Consider the following 27,754-nt stretch of genomic DNA (forward strand, 5'->3'; position numbering starts at 1 on the left):
TAGCTGTGGAATTAAATAGTTAGACCAAGCAATAAATTGAAGCAGATGTTGGCAAGTGAATCCCTTCACCTCAAAAGAACAGACCCTGTATTTTGTAAGGAAAGGATAAAAAGTTTGAGATTTTTTTCCGGGCAATATAATAAATAAGTTTTACCAGCCCAGGGTTCAGGCAGTTACATATCTCCAGGCATCTTGGAAAAAGGTGAAGGATTGGGTTCTAAGACTTTCAGACAGATTTTTCAGGAGTGAAACTCTCTAAGTCCTTCAGAGGGCTTTGGCTTGAGCTTTTCCTGTTGCACTGTTAAATACAGAAGATGATTTGATACTGAAGCAAAGGCAAATAATGAAGCAAATACTGGGGAGCATGAAGCAGCCCCAGGGTGAGCAGAGCGTTGTACCCACAGCAGTTGCTTCAGAAATCTTACTTGTTCTCCATGTCCTGTTGCATTTGGATTTGAGAAGTAATCTCCTGGCAAAGCCTCACAGCTGGCAAACCCTGCAGGAGGATTTGTCACCTGCATCACAAAGCTGCACAAAATCTCTCATGGAAAGAGCAAAGGGAGATTTATCAGGAGAAAGGTGGCAGAGTGATGGACACTGCCACAGCAGCAGTTAAAAATGTATCATATCTATTTCTTAGCTTGCCTATTCAGAAGATTTAATTCAGTGAGGATTTATAAAGGAGAAATAAATGACCAGCAGGTAATAATCATGATAGAATACCACAGATAGTTTAAATCTGGTTTTTTTCTATAGTCTATCCCAATTAATTCTCTAGTTACTAAGAGAAAATAATTTCTGTGTAAATGGCTGAAGAAAAACTGCATAAAGCATGATACTTCCTTGGTAATATCCAGTTTTCCTCTGGCATTTGCAAAAATTTCACTGAAGCATGTCACACCCAGACAATTTAGGGAAGGGAAACCTTTTCCAAACTTGGCAGCCTCACCCTTATATTTTTTGGTTGTTTTTTTTTAATCAAGCTGTCCATCCTTCAGAAACTCAGCTGTGGTTCAGAGAAACTGCACACATGCTTCCATCAAAACCAAATGCAGAATGGCTTTATCATCACTAACAGAAGACCTCTGAAAAACCAAAAGGGTGAGCCATGGAACCTTTTCTTTGCAGGTAGAGCCTGAGATCCATTGTCACACACCAGACATGTATGCCACAGCCCTGATCCATCTCTAACACCTGTCCAGCCACAGATTTGGGGCTGAGGGCCTGAACAAACCTATAAAAATCTTCCTGCTCCTACTGACCTCAGCTGTAGTGAAATGTGAAAGAGCTGTGGAGCCAGGAGCTCTGATGTGTCAAACCGTCGCAGGCATCTTTCATGAAAAATCCTTTCTTAGGATTTTCCCTTGTGAGAAGCTGCAGTTTCAGCAACCAAAAGTAACCAATGGTTATCTGCTGCTGTGGAATGCAACAGGTAGTCCTGTGATTGGTCTCCTGTGGATGTTTGGATTTCCTGACCACTCATGGCAGAGCTGGCTCTTGCTCTCTGTCTGAGACACAGATCTTTGTTATTCATTCTTGTCTATTCTTAGCTTACCTAGCTTCTGAAGAAACCTTTTCCTTTCTATTGCTTTTTAGTATAGTCTTAATGTAACATATATCATAAAATAATACATCAAACCTTCTGATCATAAAGTCAACATTCTTGTCTCTTCTTCATCCTGAAAACCCTTGTGACCATAGTCACATCAAACCACTTCCTACAGACGATGGCACGCTCTGCCACGCCGAGCACTGACTTTGGTTTCCTGGAGTACAGACTAATACTTGAACAGAAAGCAGCCTTTGTTCTTTCCTGTGGAGCCAGCAAAACGATGATTTGCTGACCAAAGCCCTCTCTGCACACGTGGGTGATGCTCCCAGCCAGCCTCAGCAGGCAGTAATCAGCTCCTTGGCTTGGCTGGCAACAGCTCATCCCTTCTGAGAAACTTCACCATCCTCAGAGGTGTGGAGAAAAGATGGGGACAAGTCCCAAGGAGCACAAGTGGCTTTTGATGTGGCTCTTGTTTGGATTCATGAAGGGGAACAGGACAGGTAAAAGACTTTTTTTGCCTTTCGGGGAGGGAAAAAATGATTTTGGTTTTTTGGTGGCTGTTAGAACCACCAAAACTTAGTCAGAACATCCTGACTCCTTTCAGCAAAGGAAAGATGTTAAGGAGCTTAAGGAATTTATTATTCTAAAGAAATGAGAGAAATGGGTTCTGTGCCCACAAAATGTCAACTGCAGAAAATCCAGAGCTTTAGAGGATATTTTTTTGTTTGACTAATATATGTATCCTCCAACCCATCACTGGAACAGTGGGCAGATCAAAGCAGCCTGAGGCAGCCCTTTGAATTTCCTTTTTCCATTTTGCTTGTAACTTTAGGAAACAAAAATAGACACTGAAATGCCAGCACCCCTGTAGGTAAAATTTATGTCAATGCTATTATTTAAAAGATACCATCCAAATTTGCTATGGATACTATAGAAATGAAATATTTTTTCAGCCATGCCTTTCAATCAGCAGTGCCTATAAACTGTGAATGGAGACAGCTAATCCAATTCAGCATAATTTTACACATTTATAAATGGTGACACTGCTTAGATTTGGCTTATTTATTGTGACAAGTGGGTGCATTGAGAAATGGTCTGGTGATGCATTAGTGTATTTAAATTTAAACTGCTTTGTTCAAAGGCAGGGGGAAAAAAAAATCCCTTCCATTCTCAGCGCTCCATAAATGTGATATTTCTTTCTGTGTCTGATGAAGATGTCCAGGCTGAGAGGTATGAACAGACACAGCCTAAGGCAGGCTCTCAGATATGCTGGTGCTGTAACTGCTGATGGATCATCCTTAGCAGGGCTGGGAATTTTCCTCAGGGCTGGCCATCTCAAGGGAAGAGTGTGTTGCTAATGACTGAACTGATTAATGCAGGAAGGACCTTCAGGAAGGTTTGAAGCCCCAGGTGATTTTATTCTCACTATTTTGCCAGTGAATGCTGCACCTTCTCCTTTCACTGCCAGGTGAGGAACCAGAGGCCAGGAGGGGAAGTGTTTGGTGCTGCGTGCAGGAGCAGCACCACGAGCTGCTCAGCCAGAGATGTGTCAGTGGGATCACTTCTGGGATGAGTCAAGTTCCCCAGATCACACTTTCTGAATTACTCTGCCTGGAACATGTAATGAAATTTCTTTCTGGCAGTTCTCGTTTATCAGAAACCGTTCTGGTTTTCTGGAAAAAAATCAAGGGGTTTCAGAGCAGTTGCATTTTGTGCTATTTCATGTAATTTTATTCACCACTGAATGAATTAATGCACAGGATTGCATTCCCCACTGTATTTCTAAGCTTTTATTTCCTCAGCTTCCTATACTTATTTTCAATGTCTTTCCCAATGTTTAAACATAATATTTATATATATATTTGCAATTTCTCCCTGCAAATAATATGCTAAGGTAGAAACACCACCCTTTCACCAATTTAGGGGTTTTTAATCATGGAGACACTAAGGCATTGTGGCTGTAAGACCTGTTGATTTAATTCCTTAAGGGGATCAACAAAGAGACCTGGGAATAGACATAAGCAAAGGGAAAGGGGCTGGGTCAAACTGGTCAAAAATCAACCAGGCCAGCACATACAGTACTTTATTATTTTGCCTCAGTATTTTCAGCTTGTCCCAGCACTGCAAATTCAGTTTTGTAAATACATCCAGCCCTAGATGGTGTTTGTAAAAATGCACTATCAGGAATAAATATAATTAGAGGGAAAAGGAAATAAAAAACACTTTGTTTTACAGAACAGTTTCACTGACAGTTCCCAAAGAGTTTTATGAGGGAAAAGTCCTGGGGGACTGGGGAAGCTCAGGCATGGGATGATCATTCATTTAATAAAAATTAAACTACACCTTAGTGCCAAAAAGAAGAGAAATGCTGGTTTTCCTGTGAAGAGCATCACATTTATCTCCTTTATCCTGCACAGCAGCAGTGCCTGGAAGCTGCAGGCATGGGTGAAGCCTGAAGTGAGGGTCACACACAGGGTAAAAGCTGGTCTGTGCTCCTACAACCATTCCATCTTGCTGTTCATCATACAGGGATACACTGAACAGATTTGCAACCTAAACTTGGAAAGGATTAAAACTCACAAAAGAAAGAAATTCATTCATGTGAATTTCATTCACACAAGATGGGTACCAGATCTCAGTCATGTAAATGAGAGGAATTTCTTTCCCATTATACTTGCATATTAGTGCTGGCTCCCATGGATTTGAAAAGCAATGCAGAATACATTAAAGTTGTCAGACACAGACAAGTGATTATTGTAAGGTCAACTAGAGAGCAAATACCTTCATAAACCTTTCAGCTACTGTGGCCTTCAGCAACAAAGGGCTCAATATGCAGCTACAAGTAAAAAAAAGTAAAAAAAAAGTTTTAAAAGTGTGATCCTACTGAGGAAAAGCAGATATTACAGACAGAGATCCTGCAGTACCTGCTTCTTCAGCTGGGGGAATCGTTTTCCCACCTCATCAGAGGTGAGATCTAATGTCCTTTTTCCTTTTATTGCGGAAGAAAATCCAGATTTTAGATACTTCTAGAGAGCCACTGCTCCTGACTTTGCTCACTGTTGCCTTCAGATTGTTGTCATTTTAGTCTCCCTATCTCCTCAACATTCAGCTTTGTCTGCCCTGTTCTCCCTGTTGTATTAATGCTATTTCAAAGCCCAGCTTCTGGGTATTTTCTACCCACGGATTCCATTCCCTGACCTTGGTCCTGAATTTTGGAACAACGTGGCTCACTGAGTATTTGCTCCATCTCCTCCAATGCTTCTCCCAAAACTCACATTTCCAAAGCTCTTCCATGATTTTCCTCACTTGATTCCCTGTTCCTCAGCCCTGCCAGGGGAGCAGCACTCTGTCACCTGCTCCTTTTTCTTGGTGTTCTTATTTTGTAAAGTGTGAGCCTTCACATAAAGAATATATAACCCTCTCTATGTGGAAAAACACTTCATGCATGACATCAGAAAAATCATGTTCGTGTGCAGAAAACTTTCACTTTTGAGATATCTAGGGCAAAGTTCCATGACCATGCTAAGTCCCTAAGTCAGGTGAGATGAGTCCTTAGCACATATTTGAAATCAAAATTTCCCCACTAGACCTCTTTTTTTTTCACTTTTCCAAGACTGGGACACACACTTGTCAGATCATTCAATTATTTTCAGAGAGGATATTCTCTACTGCCCTTTCAGCCCTACAAAAAGCAAGACTGAGAAAATTCCAGACAAAGGAAAGAATCTGTATCTCTGCTGTTGTTTAAAAAGACAATTTTTGTTTCTTTTTAGATGAAAATATCAAAGACATGTGGGTTACTGAGATTATCTATTTAAGCAGAAGTGTCACACACCAAAACAAGGCTTTCATGTATGAGATTCTCAAAACTTGGCTCTGTGTTCTGCTACAAAACCATGTGCCGTGGTTACATTCAGAGTCTGAGCTCTGTGGCTTTACCACAGAACCAAGGATGTTATAAACACCCAGAAACAAAAACAAAAGTTCCCCATTCTTTACTTGGTGCATTTTCTATGCAGCACCCTGTGCCCAGGCTAGTTTTCCTTCCTCTTCCTTCTTTGCTAATGTTCCCTCTTCCACATTTTGAGTTCAAGTCCCCAGCCCAGCCTCTCTGCTAGGGCAGGTGTGAGATCTATCAATACATCAGGTAAACCCTCTGATTATCAATATGAGCATGGAAGAAGGTTCTTCCACCACTGCAGCTGATAAAAAGAAAGAAGCACCTTAAAGCTTTGCTTTGGAGAAGGTAAATTAGGTGTCTCTGGAGAGGTTTGCCCAGCTCCACTTCTCACAGAAGGAGCTAAGAAGGCACATTCCTGAGGAGAAATTATGCTTAGCATGACAAAGCTGAGTCCACTGTGCAACCTGCTCTAGCCTTGCTGTATATGGGATTTTTTTTGCTTTAGATTCCACTGTCTAGGTCAATGCAAACAGATGGTCAGCAAGATTAAGCCAAGAGGTAAGAGAAGTGCATTTCTCCCAAACCCAGTTTTCTGTGGTCCCAGTTCATATTCTACTTTATTTTACATTGTTTTTTGAACAGAGATATCTGGCACAGCAAACTCAGCAGGGACTGAACTGCCAGATCCTTAGAACAGGAGATTCTTGTTCTCCACTGCTGGGAATATTCAAACCCACCCCATCCCTCTAAGCCTGGTCTCTCCTCCATTGCTCTTTGTATTAAAACTTGTGCCTGGTCATTTTATCTGCATTGTATTTCTGTCACATACTGCAGACTCACTATTACTCAAATTATTTTTAAGATAATCTCTCTATAATCTAATGAACAGTTAATTATAATCTCACAGGCAAGTTACTATAAAATTGGGGTCTGTACCCCAACCCCACATCTGGGATCTATTCCCATCTTACAAATTCACTTAAGCAATAAATGACATTAATGAGGGAAAGAATCCTGGAGAGCTGAGGCTTGCTTGTTAAAGGATCCTTTGGGAATAAGTTTTGAAGTAAGAAAAAGTTCATTACCATTTCAGTCCTGTTGTTGGTATCAATTTCTTCGCTTTGCCTGTATCGGTTTCATCTTCATGAGACTGCACCATTTAGAGAGCCCAGTTTCTCACAGCACATAAATCCCCAGGGCTGATTTAGCTTTTCAGGCACAGCTGGGGAAGTATCTTCATTTTCACCTGGTTTGATTTGTTGTTGTCTCTGGGGAGAGGTGCTCTTCATCTCTGAACTGGGCAGGTGTGTGCAGTGCCTGGTTTCTTCCACTGCTTCTGCCCAAAACTTCAGTTTCCTACCAATCCCATCCTACTGCCTTTGTAGTAAGGGGAAAATTGACCTATTTTTGCACCTTGCTGCTTTAACTTGAGATCAGAATAGTGTCACTGCTGGTGACACACAGCCACGTGACAGAGGAAGTTCTGAGTTTAGGTTAGTGTGGCGTGACTCACTCTCTGTGTTTTACCTAGCACTAAAAATACCTGTTACGAATTTTCCGCACTCACGTCTTGTGGACTAAAGGTGTTGCTTTAGAGCCTCATCTATCACTGCTCTGCCAGCTCAGACATGGAAGAGAAACAGGAGAGAGGGTTTCATGAAGCCTGGTACTGCCAGCTCACCCACCAAGAGTACTTTTGTGGTTGGGTGGGTAACATAGGTGACTGGGAAATGTGAGGGAAGAAATCTGAAAGAGCTGATGCTGATTTAGATACTGGGTTTCTCTCCCTCCAGCATCTCCTGTCTGATATCTGACAGCTCATGTGGAAATCCCAGATGCCCTGAGGCATCTCAAATGGCATCAGACACCCCAGCTCACACCTGTCTGTTGGCTCAGATGACAAGGCTTGCAGGTCTCAAAAAACTTTTCAAACTTAATTTAGGGAGCGCTTCAGCAGATAACTACCTATTGTCTCAGTACACAATTCCAAGGGTTTGTCTCCATCCACTCCATCATAATAATTGAAACCACCTCCAGAACTTCCACAAATGGTGTAGGCACCAAAAATCCGTGAATATGGGGAGGAACAGAAATTCCCATCTGCCTTAGGAGAGCTAAGTGTTCTCATAATTCTGCAACTGACAGAAAGGCTAAATCCCAGTGAACACAATCACACCAACCTCTCTGTTTGGCCCATTTACTACCTCCAAGTGCAGAGAAATGGAGTCCCAGGACACTTTTGGGGTGTGGGAAGTGAGAATAATTGGTAGGGGCTGATGAATTTTGTGAATGAATGAATGAGAGAACAGTGGACATCAGACAGCAAGAGAAGGAAAAAGTGGCACACAACACCTTGTCATGGGGATGAAAAATTGGAATATGTGCAGAGGGAAAATGAGGAGGCAAACAAAACATCAAGACATCTCAAGGTAATGTGAGAGCAGCATTTCAAACCAGTAATAGCAGGATTGCAACCCTGGAGAAGATGAGAAGGGATGCAGAATCCAGAGAAAGCTGAGCTGTGGAAAACACCACAGGCTGTGAGGCAGGTTATGCCCAGATGAGCTGGCCTTTGAAAAGATTGACATTTTCATATCATGCCAACTCAAACAAGTTGATTGACTAATTACCAGCAAGGTGCAAAACAACAAAAAAAACCCCCAAAACCAAAACTAATCTTTCCTAAAAATGTAAAAAAGTCAGAAATCTGGTAAGAAAAAATGCCCTTGTCCCTGGGTTCTGCCATGCCCTTCTCCCTGGATTCTTCCAATCCCTTGGCTATTTTACCACTCACACAGCAAGGATGTTGATTTTTTTAGGGGCAAACCATGTATTTTCCTTGGGCACAAAGATGGAATGAAGTTTTAGGCATAATTCATTCCAGAGGTCATTATGGCCCTGACCTCACCAGGTCTGCATCCTCTCTGCAGTCTTCCTAAACTATTCCAGGAGGTGCCATGACATGAAACCAAAGAAAGACATGGAGATGCTGGAACAGGTCCAGAGAAGGGTAGTGGAGCTGGGGAAGGGTCTGGAGCACAGGTCAGATGAGGAGAAGCTGAGGGATCTGGGGGAGCTCAGCCTGGAGAAAAGGAGGCTCAGGGAGGATCTTTTCACTCCCTAAAACTGCCTGGCAGGAGGGTGCATGGATTACATGCCAAGTGCCTACTTTTTCTAGAAAGAGGAGTAAAAACCACATAAAGAGAAGCACTTCTGAAGATATATAAGATATTTGGAGACAATTAAGAGCAATCGTGGCAAAGGATATTTTGCAACATCTGTATTCATTCACAGCTCCTCCCAGTGTGAGGACTGGTGCAACAATAAACCCAAAAATTCACAACTTTGATCAAGCACATTGGTGAGAAGTATGGGAGGAGAAGCCAGTGTTTTAAAAGGTTATGATGGTTGCAAAGGAGACGGTTCTTGAAAATGGGAGCAAAGTATTTTATGTGACAATGAAGCAGTTAAAAGTCAAAGGGAGGCAGGCACAAGGTCACAACAAGACCTGGGAAATTCCCCTTCCAAAATTCTTTCTGAATCAGAGAAAGGAATATGGTTGTAAAGGTCAAAGAAGATACTGCAGTTATTTAGGTGTAAAAAGACAAGAACTTGAGTAATGTGGATGAAATGAAAAGGCTGGATCCAAGAAAGGCTGTGTGTGATCCAGCTGCAATGTGGATGTTCGCCTTCTCTCAAGTGCACCATTTCTGCACAATCCCTGTCTGATGTGTGCAAGTTCAGAAGAACCCAACATCTGATCATCAATTAAAAGAATGTTTGCCCTTTATGATGAGTTGGTTAAATGTTGTGGGTTTTCTTAAGAAGAGACTAATGAGTTGTAGGTTGGAGTGCCTTATGCTGAGATTCAGATCTGCAATCTGCTTCAAAGAGGCTTTTGAAGTCTTGAGGGAAACAAGCTTTTAGCTTTCAGGGAAAGTGAGAGTATATGATCTCAACTTGCTGCTGATCTGATAACTCTTTAATTTTAATCACCCTGACAGTCTGTGGTAAAACATGTGGTTAACTATTTCGGGTGCAGTCGTTTCTCTCAAAGCCACAGTCTGATGTCGTTTACAAGGCGAATCCTTCGATAACACAAAGGTACAAGGGGATTAAAACAACCCTTATGCAGATTAGCTGTTAAACTGCTCACATACCTTTCGTTGTTGCCTTCTTCAAACTTTGTGACTTACTAAACAGCAAGACAAAATAAAGTGAAAAGGGCAGAAAATATCGAAGAGAGGAAATGAAAGAAAAGGGCACTGCAGGGCTGGGACTGGGAGTCACAGGTTGAGTTGCTGTTGGTCTTTCAAGGAGAAAGCACTTTGGGAGTCAAGGGCAGACACCAAATGATGAACAGCTATCGGGGACTCGAGGGCCTTTGACAGTCATTCCTGCCAAAGGCTGCATTAATTATGGCTGCAGAAAATGTGAGAATATGATGACCAAGAAATTTCAGTCCTGATAGCTGTTGCTGTTGTGCATAAGCATAAAGGACCACGGATCATGCACCCAAAGATCCAGAGTGCCAGGCCTGGTGCAACTAGACTATTTGATTTTTTAATTTCTCAGCCTTTAGACCTTAAATAATCATTAAGTAGTGCCTTTATTGACCTCTGGGTCCCCAGCTCAGCTTGAGCAGGCTTTTCAAGTGCACTGAAATGATCTAACTTAATTCGTTCCAACTGATTGAGAAGTATATTTCGATATGATTTGCTGATGACACAACATTTCACATCCTTGTTTTGGGACAAGTTATATTTAGGTTTGCAAACTTATTTCACAGTAATCTGTTCTTTGGTGTCCTCAGACAGAACTGAAAGTCTATGTCCATTCCCAATGTTTGCTTATAGACAATTGCAACTTTTAATTGCTTACTTTTGTCTATTGTGTCTCACTCCATAGACTGAGAGCTGCATACTCTGGTGGTGGTAGCTGCTTTCCAAAACAATTCTTAACAGCTTCATTAAGAAAATGTTGACAATAATGATTCTTCATTAAGAAAATGTTTCATGTTGTCCATCTAGGGGACATGTCTGGTATTGAGAATAGGGCAGCTCTTGATTCATAAAGTAAAATGCCAGGCTGTCCTGATTCTCAGGCTTTCTACTTGCAGGTGTATGCCTGTCCTAGGGTGACGTTATGATGCTTGTATCCCCATTCATGTGTTCTGTTAATGTTGGATATTATGTTCTGTACCTTTCAGACCGGCTCTGAAGAGGGAAAGTTTTGTTCTGGTTTTCTTATCAGCCTGGCGGGACACAGAGACTGCAGCTTTTGCTTTTTCTGCTTTTGCTTTTCACTTTGCTCTCTCTCGCTCTTGCTTGCTTTGCTTCTGCTTGCTTTTGCTCTTTAGCTAGTTTAGCTAAACTGTCCAATTTCTTCCTGGACTGTTTCTCCTTTCCTTTTTCTGACCATTTCGAACCTGCTCCAGACTGGGACCTGGGAAACACCAAGAGTCTGCACCTTGTGGCTGCAGCAGCTGCCCCAGCGCCGGAGGGACTGAGAACAGAGTGACCACCCCCCCAAGAGAGACTTTCTGAATTTGTCATCTTTTTCAGAGCGGTGTCATCTGGTATTGTTCATTTTGTGTGCTGGGGGTGCTGTGCTTGTTAAATAAACAGGTTCTTTCCACTTCTCTCCGAGGAATCCTTCCCAAAGCAGTAGGAGGGAGGGGCCGTGTGGGTTTGCTTACTGGAGGGGCCCTAATTTGGAAATTCTCCTCCAAATTTGCCCTAAACCAGGACAATGCCCACGCCTTCCAGAGCCTGAATTTGCTGATGTTACTGCTGACACGTATCCACCAGAGACCAAACTGTACTATATGTGTGACCCTGGCTATGACAGAGAAGCTAGTACATACCCAGGAATTCAGTGCAAGATTGAACAGCAGGGTGCTGTTTGGATATACAAACGATTTAAATGCTTAGGTGAGTGAGTGTTGGTTTTTTTCTATACATAGAGGTGTTTCTCCTCCATGTGTAATTTGGTATAAAACAAATCTGGGCATTAACAAAAGACCTTTTGTGCTTATTTTTCTAAGTTAGAACTTGAAACAGTTTTATCCAACCTCTAGAAGCTTGGGTGCTCTGGCAATTTGTTCTGATATTTGTCCTGCTGTAACTCAACAAATGTAACTTCTCCACAGATAAGAAAAATTTGTCATCAGTGACTCCCATGACCGAGTTGGAACTTACACAGAAGCCAGAATTAGAACCAATGAGCACTGCACCCCAGAAGCAAGAAGACCTTTCAGAGTCCAAACAAAAAGGTAAATAAGAGCTCATTCAATACTTCTCCTGGTGATTTCCATGGAAGTAGTGTAAAAATGGTGAATAATATTTAATTATTTTGCAGACAGAGGGAAAGAAACGATTTCTCTAATATCTTGGATGAGTAACATGATACAGTATAAGCAAATGAGTATTTGACATCCTAACCAAGAATTAGAAAGGCTTGCTATATCCTGCCTGTCTATATTTTCTAAGAACACAAGATTTTCAGGAACAAAAGCAGCATGCAAAATCTGTCTGCTTTAACCATGTGCTGCCTTGTGCTCCCACAGGTTTCTGTAGTCCTCCCAAGACTATTCCACATGCCTCCATAAGGCTGCCCCAACAGCATTACGTGGGACAAGTCTTACATTTCAAATGCCAGACAGGTTATGATAAGAGACCCCCCACCTTTGGCAGCAGGACGTGCAAGGAGGTGAATGGAGAAACCTTCTGGACCCCCCTTGATATGAGATGCACCAATGACAGCACCCAGTGGCCACCACAGACCATTGAGCCAGGTAAGACGGTTGTGATTACACCACAGCAATGTCCTGACCTGCTCATGTGGAGTTCAGACCCCCCAGCTGTCATGGGGAGAGTGGGAGCTTCAAAAAATTTACTAAAGAAGTTCTGCCACTGAGGGGAAGAAAGAACTCCCTTGTGTATTTAAACACCTTCACAGAAAGGGGTTGAAATGAAGGCAAATCCTTCCTTAGCCTCAGATTTCATCAACAGTTTAAATTTAAGGAATCACTCTGTCCTGCAAGTTCTGTTGATGGCAAATCAAATATATTGATATAAAAAGGAATTGTTTACTAAGACAAATGAACAGGAGGTAACAGACAAAAGACTTTCATGAGAATTACTTACTACACAGTATAAAATTTAAATAACTACTAGCAAATCATAACAATATAAAACTGTATTAAGATACCTATATTAAAGCCAACAAAAGAAACAGTATTGATTAGGAGTAAAATATAACTTACCACTGATATTATGATAATGTACACAGACATTAGAGTGAAGATTCCTTCACTCAATCCCTTGGGAAGTAACCATGAAATAGGTGTCCCTACTCATGGGAGAAACTCCACACATTTCCAGGAAAATGTACAGATTTCTGCTTTGTGAACGTTTGCTGTGGCTTTTATATCTGTAAAATGAATGGCTGTCAGTGAGAAATTCAGCCCATTTTGTCATTCCAGCCCTTGTGACCATACCAGACCACTGCACACACTGTTTCAGCATCAGCCCAGCACTTTCTCCTCTATTTCATAGATCTGTTTCTTTGTGGTGCCTGGTTCAGAGTGCTCCTGGTACAGAAGTCACATTTTGGTGTCTGGTCTTTCCTCTTCCATCACGACACCATTGAAAATTTCACTTGGTGCTATCCAGATAAAAGAATTTCTTGCTTTGATAGATACAACCACCCTTCAACAAACCAGTCCTAGAAAATAATACAGCCTATTGGAATTACATCTATTTAAAAATTGCAAATATTTTAGAATTTTTAAACTGGGATTGTGAAAAACATGGGACTGGACAATAGAAGAAGCCCCCTTAGCCTTTAATTTAATGAAACAGTAATTCCAGTTTCCTGCAAAATGCTCCCAAACCTCAGCAAGGTCGGGTCCTTGCAAACAAAGCACCAAATATTTATTCCCCTAAAGTGTTGCCTTTGTATTTGTTATGATCTGATGTCTGTAATGAAGCTGGAACTTTCTCAGTTCTCCTTCAGCATTCAGCACAAAAAATTTATTGAGAAACCACTATTACAGGACACCTTGTTAAAAATCTTGCCCCATATTAGGGCAAGTTTAGACCTTCCTTTTCTGGATAAGAGAGAAATTCAATTAATTTCTTGCACCAGGGAAGGTTTAGCTTACATTTCTGGACAAAACCAGGTCCTGGTTGAAACCATGTTTTCAAGTACTAGCTTGACACCTTGAAAGTCATCCTTCCAGTCTGATATGAAGTAAAGATCTTAGATGGATCCCATTCCACTTCACTTCATGCCCAACATTAACAGGTATCAGGTCAGCAGATATGTTGGTGTCCAGGCTGGAAAGATCTGTTGATGGCCAAGAAACAAACATGGCAATTTTAAAGTGTTCTGTGCAGAGGGCAAGCTGTCAGACTCCACCCTTGGAACTGCTTTGGTGCTGGAATGAGCTGGCTCTGCCTGACTCTGCCCTCATCACTGCTCTGGTGCTCTTCATCAGAAGTGCAAATTGATACAAAAATAAAGAATTTCTCTCTCTCCATAGGTTTGAATCTTCTGTCCTCTTTCCCTTCCTCATCAGGGACACTGCCAGTGACAGGTATGCCATTTTATTAAAGACTTCACCACCCAGAGCACCTAGTTGGTCTTTCAGTTTGGTGTTCTATTCCAAAGAGATCCCTTTCTGTTAGAAGAGCTACTAAATATGCTGCAAGACAAATGTATACCCATGTATTGTGTGAGAAGTTAGTAAAGACAGTATAAACAGATTTTCTAAGCACTTAGGCTTTTGTAAAGAAGTTTTCAAATATTTGTAAGGAATGTAAAAAACAATAGATCAACCAAAAGTCTGGTTTTTTAAATGGAGCCATTTTCAGATTTTTCTCTGAGACTTTCTGTGAATTCAGTGAATCACTATAACTGGAAAAAAAGCAGAAAAAATGTAAATATTTAAATGCTGAGGTTTTTTCACCTTTTCCAAGGAACAAAAAAGGTGGGCAAATAGAACATTTCTTCACAGCTACACCAGTGCATTTAGATCAGTCTGAAGAGATTTTCTTCTCCCCCTTCCCCATTTTCCACTCAGCCATTAGCTGATGAAATAGAAATTAAGTAAGTCTGACTGTGCACATGCTCAAGACTTTACACAAGGGCTCTTGATTCCAGCTGGAGTCTGTTGAAAACTGTAGTGCACATTATGGTGAGAAGGAATAATGGAGTGAGATGAAGGAAGGGAAGGAGGAGTTTTGCAAACTACTCCAGAGACCACAGCATCCACAGTGCCTGGTTATTTGACTCTGGTCAATCTCTAGTTGATTGGGTCCTGGGAGCAATGGGGAAACATGGAAAAATTCCTGCCTCTGGGCAGAGGGGCAAGATGAGACCCTATCCCTAATCTTGCCTGTTTGTCCCAGATGGAGTAAATGTAATAACAAAGATAACTCCAGGTGCTAACCATATTGATTTTCTGGTTTTACAGCTATCTGGTTTGTTCTGCTTATCGTTCCCACTGCCTTTGTGTGACTCACCAAGTAGCCAATAAGGTAAGTGGGACAGAATGAGGAAAATGTGAAATCTAACCCAAAAATCCCTAGAGGTGGAAGAGTTATCAACTGGATCAGCCTTTCCCTATTGCACTCCTTAGATTTCTGGACATAGTCTTTGATGTTAAATATGAGCCAGGATTTTGGGATTGTCTGATTCAGCTGTTAAATACTGGCACAAGAAGAGGAGGAATCAGAGCTTTTGAAATAAAAAAATCTTAGAACAAGTTGCCCAGAGAGATTGTGGACTCATCCTTGGAAGTGTCCAAGGCCAGGTTGGATGGAGTTTGGAGCAACCTGGGATAGTGGAAGGTGTCCCTGCCCATGGCAAGGGGATGGAATGAGATGGACTTCAAGATCCCTTCCAACCCAAATCATTCTGTGATTCTGTAATTCTAAAAAGCAATCTTTGTCCCAGCCATTGTGGAACTGAGGGTGGCAGTTCAAATAATGGGTGGGAGATTATTCTGTGGGAAAATTAAGGTTAACTATGCAAATACATTGTTTCAGATAGATTATGCAATCAGTTTTTTCTCTCTGGCCAAACTGTGGGAAGTGTGGGGGAGCATCTGCCACCACAACCACGTAATTCTGTTAACTTCATCCCCCTAATTTCAGACTTGTGTCATGACAACTTTGTGCTTCAGATTTATTTCAGTCTGGCCTCCTCCCTGTTCCTGTTACTACACTGAGATGCACCAAGGCTGTTCCTGTTCACAGGCTCCCCTGCCTAGTTAAGCCAAGATGTTCATTTGGGAATTCTCTTCTGCTCTCTCTTTGCTAATCCTTTCTCTTCATGTTCCTTACTAATCACTGCTGCTTCTTAGCTGAATGGGGATTTTTCTTGAAAAGTGGGAAGGGAGGATCTTGTGAAACCACACTAGAAGTGGATTTTTGTCAATTCATGGCTGGATAAAGCCATATAAAGTATAGATAATGCTTTGAAGCATGCTTTAGTGAAGATAGCCAACCATGGTGCAGATTGCCTGGGCCATTATAGGATTTCTGAAAATATGCTAGGTGACAAAGTATCAAGAATGATCTACATTGTACTGGCTCTGTGGTGGAACAAAGGTGAAATAGCCAATGCGAGATGAAAGAATAACTGACGAATGAAAGAGTAACACCCTAAATGGTGTCTTCTGCAAAAAATACTCTGTTTTTTTCATAGTAAATATAAAAGAAGCCATAGAAAACCTGCTTCTTCCCACCTGTAATAAAGTGTTTTTCCTGTTGTAGGGAAGACTTCTCAGGGATTTGTGGCATTCAGATGCAAATTTGTGAAAATAATGACTTGCCACAGAAGAAACCAGATTGTACCAGTGACCCCAAGACCAGCAGTGGCAAATGAGGAGGAAGCCTGGACACTCAAATCCAACGTGTGCAGGTGGCAGAAGATGTTACAGCTCAACTCTCATGGGGACAGCATGACTTCCCACCTACAGTGTGGGATTCACATTCTCTGAACCTGAGAGAAGCAGTGAGAGAAGCAGAGGAAAGAATGATCAAAACAATTCTTATCTCATTTGCTATGGCTGTCTTGTGCCAAAGTAGAATGCAATGTGGAGATTGTTTACCCAGAGTGATGGTGTTTTGTTTCCCTGGCCTGTGTGCCCACTGTGGGTCAGCAGACAGGCATGAGCTGCTGGGCAGTTGAGTTGAGTGCTTTGCACAGATTCAGTTGAGATGTAGTGTAATGTAATATAGAATGATATAGTATAATAAAGTCATTAATTAGCCTTCTGATAAGATGGAGTTCTCCTCATCATTTCTCCCGGACATTGGGCAAAAATATCGCCGATACTACAGAAGAGGACTGCATCTCATCACTGACTGCTGGGGAAAGAGCCCTGCCTGAAACTGCTTCCCAAACCCACTTCTCCTCCTCCTACCACGCAGCAGATGTGTTTCTAATATAACTGCAGCCCCTCCCAAGCCACCAGGAGCACATATGGACCATTCTCCCAAGCACACTAAATGGTGCCACTGTCATTTCAGCCCACTCACCATCCTCCCCACAAACAGAGCAGCTTTGCTGGACACCTGGTGTGCCCCTGTCTCTTCCCCACCCAGGTGGGTCAAGCATAGGCACAATTTTCTCCTCAAATTGTTCCCCTTGGAAATTAAACCCCTTCACCCCCTGCACTGAGCTGAAAATCTGACTGGATTCCCTTATGGCTTACTATATACATGCATTCCTCATCACTCCCCTCTTCCCAATTATTTTGGATTTGTGCCTTCCACGACAGTTCCTCCATCATTCCTCCAGCTCAGACAAGGGTGATGCAGATCGTGGCAGCCAATTAATTTGACAGCTCCTTTTGTAGCTGCAGAGAGTGAGAGAGCCTAGCATAAAGGCATCTGAGGACAGGCTCAAGCACACATAATACTTGACATGTTCTTGTATTATTGGGAATTTGCAATGTCTGGATATTCTTCTGCCTCTTTTTAGCCACAGTCAGCTGGGTAAGATGGGTTTCACCTGGATGAATGCACGTATCTGTGTCTCAGGCAGGCACTGGGGAGGAACAAGTCCCTTTGGAGAGCAGTTCTTCTCACCCTACGGGTGAGACAGAATTTGGACATAGGCATGAAGTGACAGGACAAGGGGGAATGGTTTCCCACTGCCAGAGAGCAGGGTTAGATGGGATATTAGGGGTAAATTCTTAACTGTGGGGGTGGTGAGGCCCTGGCACAGGCTGCCCAGAGCAGCTGTGGCTGCCCCTGGATCCCTGGAAGTGTCCAAGGCCAGTTTCAACAGGGCATGGAGCAACCTGGGATAGTGGAAGGTGTCCCTGCTCATGACAGGGAGTTGGAACTGGATGATGTTTCATGTCCCTTCTGGGTTTTTTTCTGGGATAAACAATTCCATAAATCAATGAAGCCCCAGGAAGTGTTTTTCCCCTTTTCCTATAGCAGTACAGCTGCTTATAACAAGTTTTTTGCAGCTGTTAGAAGAAAAGGATGTGATGTGTTAACCTGGAGTATCTGCATGTGTATTTACAAGAGCTGGCTTATACATTCCCAAACCATGTGGTCAATGGCTCATGTTCTGCCTTCCTCTCCTGTGCTCACTGATAATCACAATCTGTCTGATACTCTTAAACTGCTGTTTTCTGAAGACTTCTCATGCTTGAAACTGGACTTAGCAGCCAAACCTTCTCCTCATTTTTTAAAAAATTTTCCTTTTTTCCTCTCAAAAATCAAGATAAAAACACTTGCTTTTAAATCTTTTTTCATATCTAAGATCCAGAGTTTACCTAGACACAAAGTGTAGCCAGAGTGGGTAGCCATAGTCAATAAATTTCACCTGCATATAAACCAGCAAGGGAAGGGCAGAGATAAATCACTGCTCCTAGAATTTACTCCCTGAAGGAGGGAGGCAGTGCAACCTGTTTATTTCCAGCTCAGAACCACGGGTTCAGCTTTCTTGAGCTTGCAGGTTTTTCTATCATATTTATATCACACAGTTTCATTTGCTTTGGGGCTTTGAATATTTTCTGAAGGCAGTGGGGGAAAATGTAACTTCATGTGAAAAGAAAAACAAAAAGGATGCCAACTTGCACTCCCAAGGTACAGTACTGCCGTTGAACGGTGTTGGCATTTTCTGGACTTCTTCAGCAGCTGATGTAAAACCCCTCAAACCCACTGGCACAGCAGAACCATGCATCCAGCACTTGAGACAGATCAGGCTGATCTTGAGTGTATTTTCTCTCTTTGATATATGAATCTGCCTTCTTGGAAGGTTCTTTAGATTATGAATCATTTTGAGGCTCTGAGTTTACAACGAATCACAAATTAGCAGGTCCTTAAAATAATATCAAGTAAAATCAGACTTCTTTTGTTGTTATTTTCAGAGGAAATGTGAATGTGACATGGATTCTCAGAAGCAGCTCATGTTGTGGCCTTTGAGTATTCCTTGGAATGGATCTGATGTTTACATAAATAATCACCTGGATAATTTTGCTGAGCCACTCTTAAATGGAGTGCCATCCACCAAGGGAAGGATATATCTGAAAGTGCAAAAAGACTTTATATGTATGGGTTTTGTTGTTGGCTGTTGGAGTTCCAATATTTGCACAGTCGCTGTGTGAAAACTGAATTTGTAAATCCCATTGAAGGAGAACCCAGACAATAACCAAGAGCAACAGTAAAAAAACCCAACCAAACAAAAAAAAAAATTATGGAAGCTTTACTACTGTGTAATTAGTTTGAACAGGTTTGGTGGTTCTTGTGTACATGGAGTGTAACTTCACAGGATTCCATCCAGGTACACAAGAGATGGTAGTTCCTCAGAAATCAAAGGAGGTTTAATCTTATTACATCTTTCATAATAGGAAAGTGTGGCCTTTGTATCCAGAGGCTAAGATGGTTAAGCAAACATCTAATATGGACTTAATGTCTTAATCTGACTTTGGATGTGAAAATAACACGTGAGAATAAATATTTGGGTGTTGATAAATTTAACTGTCCTCTCTTCTAAAAGCTCCCAGCAAGATAAAGCACTTAGACTAGTGAAAGTAGTCTTATCTTTCCTTTTTCTAGATAAGCATTTAATTTAAGACATGAAACTCCCAGCAGGATCTCCTGTGAGACTCAGGAATGACCCTCATGCCTTTGGTCATCAGTTGCCAGGAAAAAGCCTCTCCCTGCAGGGTGAGATGAAGAGCTGGGCATTTTCCCTTGAAAAGCAGCTGGAGATTGACCTGGCCAGTGCCACAAACAGAACATGTTTCATGCAGAACCACACACAGTACATTTGCTGCCTACATGAGAGAGATCTGGTAGCTCCTGTGTGTCCAACCCAGGAGAGGGAGATGGAATCTGCTTTGCCCAGGGGATGGCAAAGCACCAGGAAGCAACTCCCAGGCTGCCTTCCCAATGAGCAGCCACAGATACTCCTGGGTGGACCAAAGGAGTTTTGCCCAGCAGAGGCCAGGTTATGCAAATGTCTTCATTTTCTTGTTTCCTTCTCCTCCAGAACAGCACTTGACAAATGGAAAGTTCATTTAATGCAATCTGAGCCCTTGGTGTTACTGGAAAAGGGCTAAGCCAGCAGCATGATCAACACTGTGCAGTGAAGCGGGTTGAGGTGGCAGTGTCTCCTCACAATTCCCAGCAAAAATAATTTTTCCTTCGTGACTAAAATCCCTGTGACACACTGGAGTCCAGAGCTCTCCCCAAAGATGGACAGACACAGAGCAAACTGCAAAATTACCCTGCCATGGCAGTGCAGCTGCACCTTCCCAGGGAACTCAGGTGCTTCCCACCTCACCGTGGGCATGGAGCAGCTCTGGGCTCAGCAAAGGGCTCCCTCCCTACTGCCCAGTCACAGCAGGCTCAGCAGAAAGCAGAGGCCATGCCAGATGAAAGGTGCCTGGCAGCATGCTTGTGGAGCTGGGGCAGCCCTCTGCTCAGCTCCAAGCTGGCTTCCTGGGAGAAGCACCTCTAAAGCCTGGGGGAACACAGCAACCAGGCTGATGCTTTATTTTGTGTTTTCCAAGTATTTCACCTCCTGCTGTGGAAGGCAGGGCATTTCTGCCAGAGCGGCAGAGGACTCTCTAATGCCTCTGCTGCAGTCTGACAATGGTTATTTTTGGAGGATCTCCAGGAAGGAAGATGAGTGGGATTTCCCAAATAGGGTTTTGCCTGAGTTTGTCCAGGAGCTATGCCAGTATTTGTGTTTGTCCAGAGGAAATTTGCACTGTCTGGGAGGGGTTGTGGTATTCAAAATGCTAGCAGGCCCTTCTAATTAAATTTTTGAGGTTAGTTCTCAAGGTGACTAGGCTGAAATTTTTTCCCCAAAAAATAAATCAAGTGAATGCAGGGAAACGTAAACTCTGTTGTGATTGCAGTACTGGAGAAAGGGGATTTTGAAGTGACTCGGATGACTCCTTTCTCTCTTGGGCTTTCCAAGTGTTTCAAATGCTTCCTGTGAAGCATTTCTGGGTACTGCCAAGGGTAAAGGTCCTGGAAAAAGCCATGGAAGTTAATAAAGGAGAGACTGATGGAGACGATCAAGCAGCCACTGGTTCCAGAGCCTGGAAAGTGTGGGCAGTGAGGCATGGCACGAGTAATGGTGAGGATGAGTGTGGTCCCAAGCCCCAGCCAGTGTGCAGAGGTGGGTGAGCAAGTCAGAGGGAGCCATAGCCTGAGGTACAGCAGAGGTGTCTGCTCAGGGGCCTCAGCCTGAAATCACTCTGATGCTTTCATCCCAGCAGGGGCTGTGGCAGCATTTGATCCCAGCAGAAAAAATCCATCCAGGCAGAGGAGCTGGCACGGCAGGAGCTGTCCAGCAAAGGCAGTGAGAGTGATGTGCTCACTTTGCTCTCCTAAAAGCAAGATCTTCTCCTAGGGGTGTGTGCAGCCCTGCTGGCACAAGGCAGGGCTCTTGCTGCTGTGCCCATGGCAGCTGGAGGCAAGAGGAGCAGAACTCCATGGTGCTCCCAGGCCGTGCCCCGTGTCTGCCCTGGCATCTGGTGCCTGTGCTCAGCTGTGCAGAGCCCCCAGAGCTGCCCCTGGGGAATGGGCCTGGCCTCTGGCTGCTGGCCCAGCTGGGGGTGCCTGTTGCCCAGGATCCTGCAGCACATCAGCCAGCCCCAGTGGGGCTCTCCAAAGCTCAGGGCAGCTGCAGGGGCCCAGGCTGCAGCTCTTGATGCAGCTGAGGCAGGCCTGGAGCTCTGCTGGCTGCCGTCACAGCTGGGACACCAGCACACCTGGAGACACCTGCATGGGGCTGCCTCACTCTGCACACCCACCAGAACCTGTGTCTGACTGCAGCCCCCAAACAGGTTGGTCCTGGCTGAGCAGTGAGACCCAGCAGGACAATGAACAACAGCTCCTGAGCTGAGATGTCCAGCCCCAAGCTGGCACCTCTGAAAGTGGCACAGCTTGCACGAGCTGTTGGCAGCCTGGCCCACTAAGTTCATGCCATTCACAGGAGAATAACTGGTGTCTGATGCTGACACTTGTCTGGGTCTTCCGGCATCCTCTGATTGCATTGGCACACCCAATGTCCTGCAAGGATGCTCTGGGCACTCTGACTTTACTGCTGGATGTAGAAATGTCAGTGGGAAGCAACCTGTGGTTTGTAGAAGACATGACTGCAATCCAGCACTGCTGCAAATCCCTTTTATTGTAAGCTCTTGCAAAATCCATGATGGGGCACACATTGATCTTTGACAACCATTGAATACATTTCCCCAAATCACTTTCCCATCAAGCTGCAGAAAAGCTTCAGAAGCAGAGCGGAGCATGAAGGTGTCCAAGGAGTGCAGCACAGGAATTCAGCTTTGGCTGCTCCAAGCTCTCTATGGATCTGATGCCAAAGCCTGCCTGTCTGATACAACAGCTGCGGCTCTCAAGGTGCAGTTTCAAAAGCAAGCAAACAAAAGCATGTGCCAGGATCACAGAATCACTGAATTGTTGTGTTCTGGAGGGACTTCTCGGGACCTTCTAGTCCAGACTCCAGGCTGCAGCAGGATCAGCTAGAGCAGGTTGTCCAGAATCATGTATTGTTGGGCTTTGGGTATCTCCAGACATGGAGATCTCCAGGCAGGATCTCTGGGCACCCTGAGGCGCCCTGGTGCCACAGCTTTGCTAAGGAGGTGAGGGACAAGTCAGCTGCACACTCTTGGGGCCAGCTGAGGAGGAGAGGACTCGTTCCTCAGAGCTCTCTCCTGACATGGGCAGCAAAGCAGCTGCAGGCTCTGCCCACATCTTGTGCCTTTGAGCAGAGCAGGAGGTGCCCTGAGGGACACAGCTGGAAACACAGCAGAGAAGGAAGCAGCACAGCCTCTGCCCAGGACATTTGTCCCCCTCTCCTCTGCTCTGCTCAGACCCCACCTGCACTGCTGCCTCCAGCTCTGGGCCCACAGCACAAGAAGGATACAAAGCCGTTGGAGTGGAGTCCAGTGGAGGCCATGAAGGTGCTCCAAGGGCTGGAGCAGGTCTGCTCTGGAGAGAGGCTGAGAGAGCTGGGCATGTTCAGCCTGGACAAGACTGCTGAGGGCCCAGTACCTCAAGGATCTCCAGGAGGGCTGGAGAGGGTCTTTGGACAAGGGTATGGAGGGACAGGACAAGAGGGAATGGTTTCACACTGATGGAGGGCAGGGTTAGATGGGATATTATAAAGAAGTGAATCACCCTGAGCAGGCTGTGCTATGAGTAAAAGTTACCCAGAGCTGTTTTGACTGCCCCATCCCTGGAGGGCTTCAAGGCCAGGCTGGGGAGGGCTTGGAACAAGCTGGTGTAGTGGAAGGTGTCCCTGCCCATGGCAGGCAGGTGAGAATGAGATGATCTTTAAGGCTTTAAGGTCCCATCAAAACCAACCCACTCTGTGATTCTGTGATTCTGTGATTCTGTGATTCTGTGACTTGTGGGAAAAGCCACCGAGCCTATTCTAATGAGGATATGAGGCTTATTGCCGGGGACATGCTTTGTCAAACAGAGTAACCGTTCTACCGTAGTGGTCAGTCAACTTCTCCTCCAGCTCCCCCAGCGTCATGGTCTTTACCTCATCCTTGTTGTTCTCAGCAATGGCCCCCCAAGCCTTCATGGGCTTTGTGCTCACCAGACAGCAGGCAGCTGACCAGATGTGGCTGGGTCTGTTCACCCTCCCTTCAGCAATGTCAGTGTTCCCAGGCACAGCACCCGTGATCACGTAGGTGCTTGTACAGCCCTCGTTATGCTGGGGCATTGTTTTAGACTCGTAGATGCTCCACTGGCCCTTGTTGAGAGCGCTGTCCTGGGGCACTACGTTGGTCAGAGTGAAGGTGGCCATCTTGCTCTCTAGACTCTCCATATGGACACTGGGACTCAAAAGGCCATGGTTCAAATCCTGCAGTCCTTTGTAGTCATCAAAGACAGCCTGGCTCTCTTCGATTTGTTCTAAGGTGAAACTATGTTGATCAATGAGGTCCGACTGTGTTTCCATCTCTTTAAGACTTACATTCTTATCTATGAGCTGGATAGGAAAAAAGAAAGAGGTGTCAGAATGGGGAGTAATGGAGATCTCCCTGGAGCAGAAGTCTCTGATGGTCAGTATACCATTTTTTGTCATCTCAGTGCAGGAAAATGTATGAATCTGAGAGAATTCATACCCATGCCTCTCCTGCTTGAATGCAAGAGCTTTAAAGAGAAAGTAGCTCAGAATATGACTGCTTTCAGTTTGAGTTCTGATTTTTTTGTTCCAGCCTGCAGCCTGTGCTGGGAGCATGGATACACACGTGAGACAAGGAGCATTTCCCACTCCTAGGACTGAAAGATGACTTTGGTGAGACATCATCTCCCCTGCCAAATCTGCTTCCCCTTCCTCCTGTCTCCACAGCCCAAATCTGCCCAATGGTCTCCCTGGATCACCTCACACCGCACTGTGATTCTATGATTCTGTGATTCTGTGATTCTGTGATTCTGTGATTTTATGTGTGGTTGCTACAGGTGTACCCCAGTCCTGGAACACCAGAGCTTGCCTCCTGTAACCCCATACCCAGGCAGATGTGTCAGGAAATCAGTCCTGGAGCTGAGGTTTCCCTGGGAGGGCTACAGTTCATTCAAGGAGGAACAGTTTTGCTCAGGAAGCAAAAAGATCTCACTGTGAATGGAATCTGTTCCAGCAGTGCTGGGAATGTGTCTCAGAGCTGATCTGGGCCAGGGAGAATTTTCTGCAGCATCACTGCAAAGAAGTTACAAATGATCAGCCTCTGAGAGAGGCCTGTAATCCCAAAAGAGTCCTGGAGAAAATAATTATCCAAAAGTGCCTTTGGAGAAAGTTAATAAACTGAAAGATATTTTGGGTGGCCTGGGTCCAAGGTGCAGGAGAAGCGGTAATTCAAATGCTCATCTCTGAGTGGCTGGAGGGTGATGTGTGCAAGAGGGAGACTCACCTGAGGCTCAACCATCCACCACTCTGGAGGTTTCTCGGTAGCTCGGGGCTGGTATTTGTAAGCAGAGTACACTGGAATTCTCCCATCTCTGTCGTACAGGGTGGCATAGCGATACGCGTTCCTGAAGCGCTGACAGATCCAGGCTGGGTTCCTTGGGTTCAGGGCATTATTTGGAGGAGTCCCCGCATAGAAGAACTGAGGACAAGTCACAAAGGGTGTCTCCACCTCGCTGTGTCCCAGCCAGAGGCAGCTGGCCAACACCTGCAGCAGCAGCAGCAGCCCCAGCATGGTGGCAGGATTTCAGTGAAGGGCTCTTGCTCCCCTGGAAGGCAAATGCAGAGGGACACTCAGCTGGGAGAGAGCAGGTCATGGCCTGCAGCCTTTGGTACAGGGGGACACAGCTGGCAGAGGAGAGGATTGTGAGAGACCAGGAAAGGAGTAATTTCTGTCCTCCTCCATATGGAAAAACCACAAGGGCAATAAGGGTGAAACATAAAACAGGGTTTAGGTGCCCAGAGGAGGCAGCAGTGGGAGCACTCAGCCTGTAGGAGGAAGGAGCCAAACCCAGCAGGACTGCAATCAGCTCTCACAGCCAAGTGATCTTGTAACTGAGGCACAGCCCTGGGACAAGGTCACCTTTGCCCACCTCCCTCCTGCTCTGAGCTCCTTCCCACAGCAGACACCTGCACCTGGGCATGGACTCTGCTCAGCCCCCTGCCATGCTGAGCTGGGCTTTAATCTCATGGGGCATTGGGCAGGCAAAGAACAGCAGTGCTGCACTTCCTGCAGCTCTCTGGGCCCATCCAGGTTCCCACAGACACTCAGCTCTTCCACTCAGACCCAAAACTGAACCCCAAATCATCCACCTGGGCTCCTGCCTCTCAGCTGACATTGGGCCACGGCTGTCCTGCTGCTCACCTTGCATTTCCACCTTATCCAAGCCCAGACTCTGAACTTGCAGACACATGCAGAGAGCAAAGGAAGGGGCCAAGCAGATGGCAGCAGCAAGCATGAGGGATAACACCTCTATCTTACCAGCACAATGGCTGCTGCAGTGCAAGCCCTGAGGGGCAGCTCTTGCCCTGCTTGCTTGGGATTCCTGCTGGTGCCCAACTTCAGCTTTGCTGATTGATTTCCCTGTACAGGCAAAGGCAGCATGGCAGGAATTTCTTGGACAGCAACCTGTCCTGTTTTGTCTTTCTCAGTGCTGATGTGATTTTCAGCAGTCAGTAAGCTCATTCCTTTATGAGAAAACTGCTGACAAGCTCCCTGGGATGATGGAAAGCAAGCAAGGGGCGCCTTTGTCTCCTTCCAGAGGCAGCTCAGGTTTGGGAGAGCAGGGATGCTTCCCCTTGCATTGCCAGACACTCCTTGGAGAGATTTAATATCATCAGCATTTGCAATAAGGCAGCTGGGACAGGCAGTTCAAAGGGTTCCTGGCAGACAAAGCTGCCACAGCCTCTAAAGCACAAAGCCCACCTTGGGCTGGCAAGGGGCTGAGCTCAGGACAGATGAAGGCTTCACAAGTCACCTTGCACATTTGCCCTTGTCTTCTTCTTCTCCCTGCCCCTCATCTCTCCATTTCCACTGGATTCAGGATGCTGGGCTGCACACAGCCCTGCTCTGACCCAAGATATCTGGTCTTTTTTCTCTTTTCCAGCCCTGGATCAGGAACGTGGTGACCAATGAGCTGGAAACTGAGAACTGCAACTACAAGTTGGCACTTTTTACAGTGCTCTGCTGAGCATTCCCAAAGCTGCCCCAAGTCAAGCAGAGAAGGGTCTGAAATGTCCTTCTGCATGACCCACTCCCTGAGAATAAAACAGATCTAACTAAGGTAATATCTAAATTAAGAGATACATAGAAAACAGCCTACCTTGAGAAGGAGTGTCTGCTCACAGCCCCAAAGTGGCAGAGGAGTCTCAAATGCCTCTGCTGCAGTCTCAAGACTGTCTAGGTTTATATACTCTCTAGGAAGAGGCAGTTGCTGGATTTCCCAAGCAGGGTTCAGAGTAAATTTTCCCAGGTGTTCAGACCACACCTGTGTTTGTCCAGAGGCTTTTTGCAAGGTCATGGCTGGAGTTTTAGTACTCAATAAATTCCTCCTTCCTTCCTATTCAACAGTTTGATGTTAATTTTCAGGTAAGTTGGCTTGAGTTTCTTTCCCAAATCTTTCCTTCTGTCCTTGCCCTGCTGACTGACAGAAAACACTAAATGGCTGCAAAATTAAAGTGCATATATGAGCTCTGATTGCTCCTTGGAGCTCAGCAACTCCAGCCTAGCCTTTGTCCATATATGTATATTTATTCCAGAAAAATCAGGAAAGATTTTTAATATTGGAATCAATGGTGAGGAAGGAGAAGGAGCTTACCTTCAAGCAGAGTCTCAGAACAGGCAGCTGAACTGTCCCTTCTGTCTTCTCCCAGGAGAAAGAGGTGTTTGAATCCTCAGGAGTGCACCTGCAATATATACCCTTTCAAAAATTTGCCCCTTGTTATAAACAAGGAATTCTAGAGAATAGAGAAGTTTTCTATTTTTATTCAGGGGGTATGTGCACACCCACCCTGAAATGTGCTGACTGTTGTTTGTCATAGTTTCCCCAGAATTTCTCCTAACGTTGCTGACTTGCAGCATGGTATGTCAGGATCAGTTAACTATCCACCCAGTCATGAAGTTGCCCTTTCTTGTAAACAGTGAATTCCAGAGAAAAGAGAAGTTTTCTATTTTTATTTAGGGATTTGTTCACACCCACTCTGAAAGATGTTGACATTGTTTTAGTTTCCTCAGAATTTCTCCCAAATTTGCTGCCTTGCAGCATGGCATGTCAGGGTCAGCTAACAGGGTCTGGTGGCTTCCTTGATCATTTCCTCAA

General features: G+C 44.6%; 2 protein-coding genes across 2 annotated transcripts; one reads left to right on the plus strand and one right to left on the minus strand.

Moving 5' to 3' along the window:
• Nucleotides 1–1,787: 1,787 nt before the first annotated feature.
• Nucleotides 1,788–16,747, plus strand: LOC139588580 (interleukin-2 receptor subunit alpha-like). The gene is made up of 7 exons (XM_071424164.1): nucleotides 1,788–2,052; nucleotides 11,201–11,386; nucleotides 11,605–11,727; nucleotides 12,022–12,249; nucleotides 14,002–14,055; nucleotides 14,935–14,998; nucleotides 16,238–16,747. Exons 1-6 carry the CDS (start codon nucleotides 1,977–1,979, stop codon nucleotides 14,976–14,978), a joined length of 711 nt encoding a protein of 236 aa, XP_071280265.1. The 5' UTR covers nucleotides 1,788–1,976; the 3' UTR covers nucleotides 14,979–14,998; nucleotides 16,238–16,747.
• Nucleotides 16,748–22,113: 5,366 nt separating this feature from the next.
• LOC139588581 (endonuclease domain-containing 1 protein-like) lies at nucleotides 22,114–27,512 on the minus strand. The gene is made up of 3 exons (XM_071424165.1): nucleotides 27,254–27,512; nucleotides 24,883–25,204; nucleotides 22,114–23,963 (listed from the first exon to the last, which is right to left on the minus strand). Exons 2-3 carry the CDS (start codon nucleotides 25,168–25,170, stop codon nucleotides 23,418–23,420), a joined length of 834 nt encoding a protein of 277 aa, XP_071280266.1. The 5' UTR covers nucleotides 25,171–25,204; nucleotides 27,254–27,512; the 3' UTR covers nucleotides 22,114–23,417.
• Between the last annotated feature and the right edge of the window lie 242 nt (nucleotides 27,513–27,754).

The sequence above is a fragment of the Agelaius tricolor genome, unplaced genomic scaffold (assembly GCF_023055355.1).
Source record: "Agelaius tricolor isolate 1412-34295 unplaced genomic scaffold, bAgeTri1.0.p SCAF_3, whole genome shotgun sequence".
Taxonomy (NCBI): domain Eukaryota; kingdom Metazoa; phylum Chordata; class Aves; order Passeriformes; family Icteridae; genus Agelaius; species Agelaius tricolor.

Coding starts and splice junctions, on each gene's coding strand:
- LOC139588580 (XM_071424164.1), top strand. CDS start 1,977: ATGGGGACAAGTCCCAAGGAGCACAAGTGGCTTTTGATGTGGCTCTTG. Junction 11,387..11,604: donor CAAACGATTTAAATGCTTAG/GTGAGTGAGTGT, acceptor ACTTCTCCACAG/ATAAGAAAAATTTGTCATCA. Junction 11,728..12,021: donor TTCAGAGTCCAAACAAAAAG/GTAAATAAGAGC, acceptor GTGCTCCCACAG/GTTTCTGTAGTCCTCCCAAG.
- LOC139588581 (XM_071424165.1), bottom strand. CDS start 25,170: ATGCTGGGGCTGCTGCTGCTGCTGCAGGTGTTGGCCAGCTGCCTCTGG. Junction 23,964..24,882: donor GGTGGATGGTTGAGCCTCAG/GTGAGTCTCCCT, acceptor TTTCCTATCCAG/CTCATAGATAAGAATGTAAG.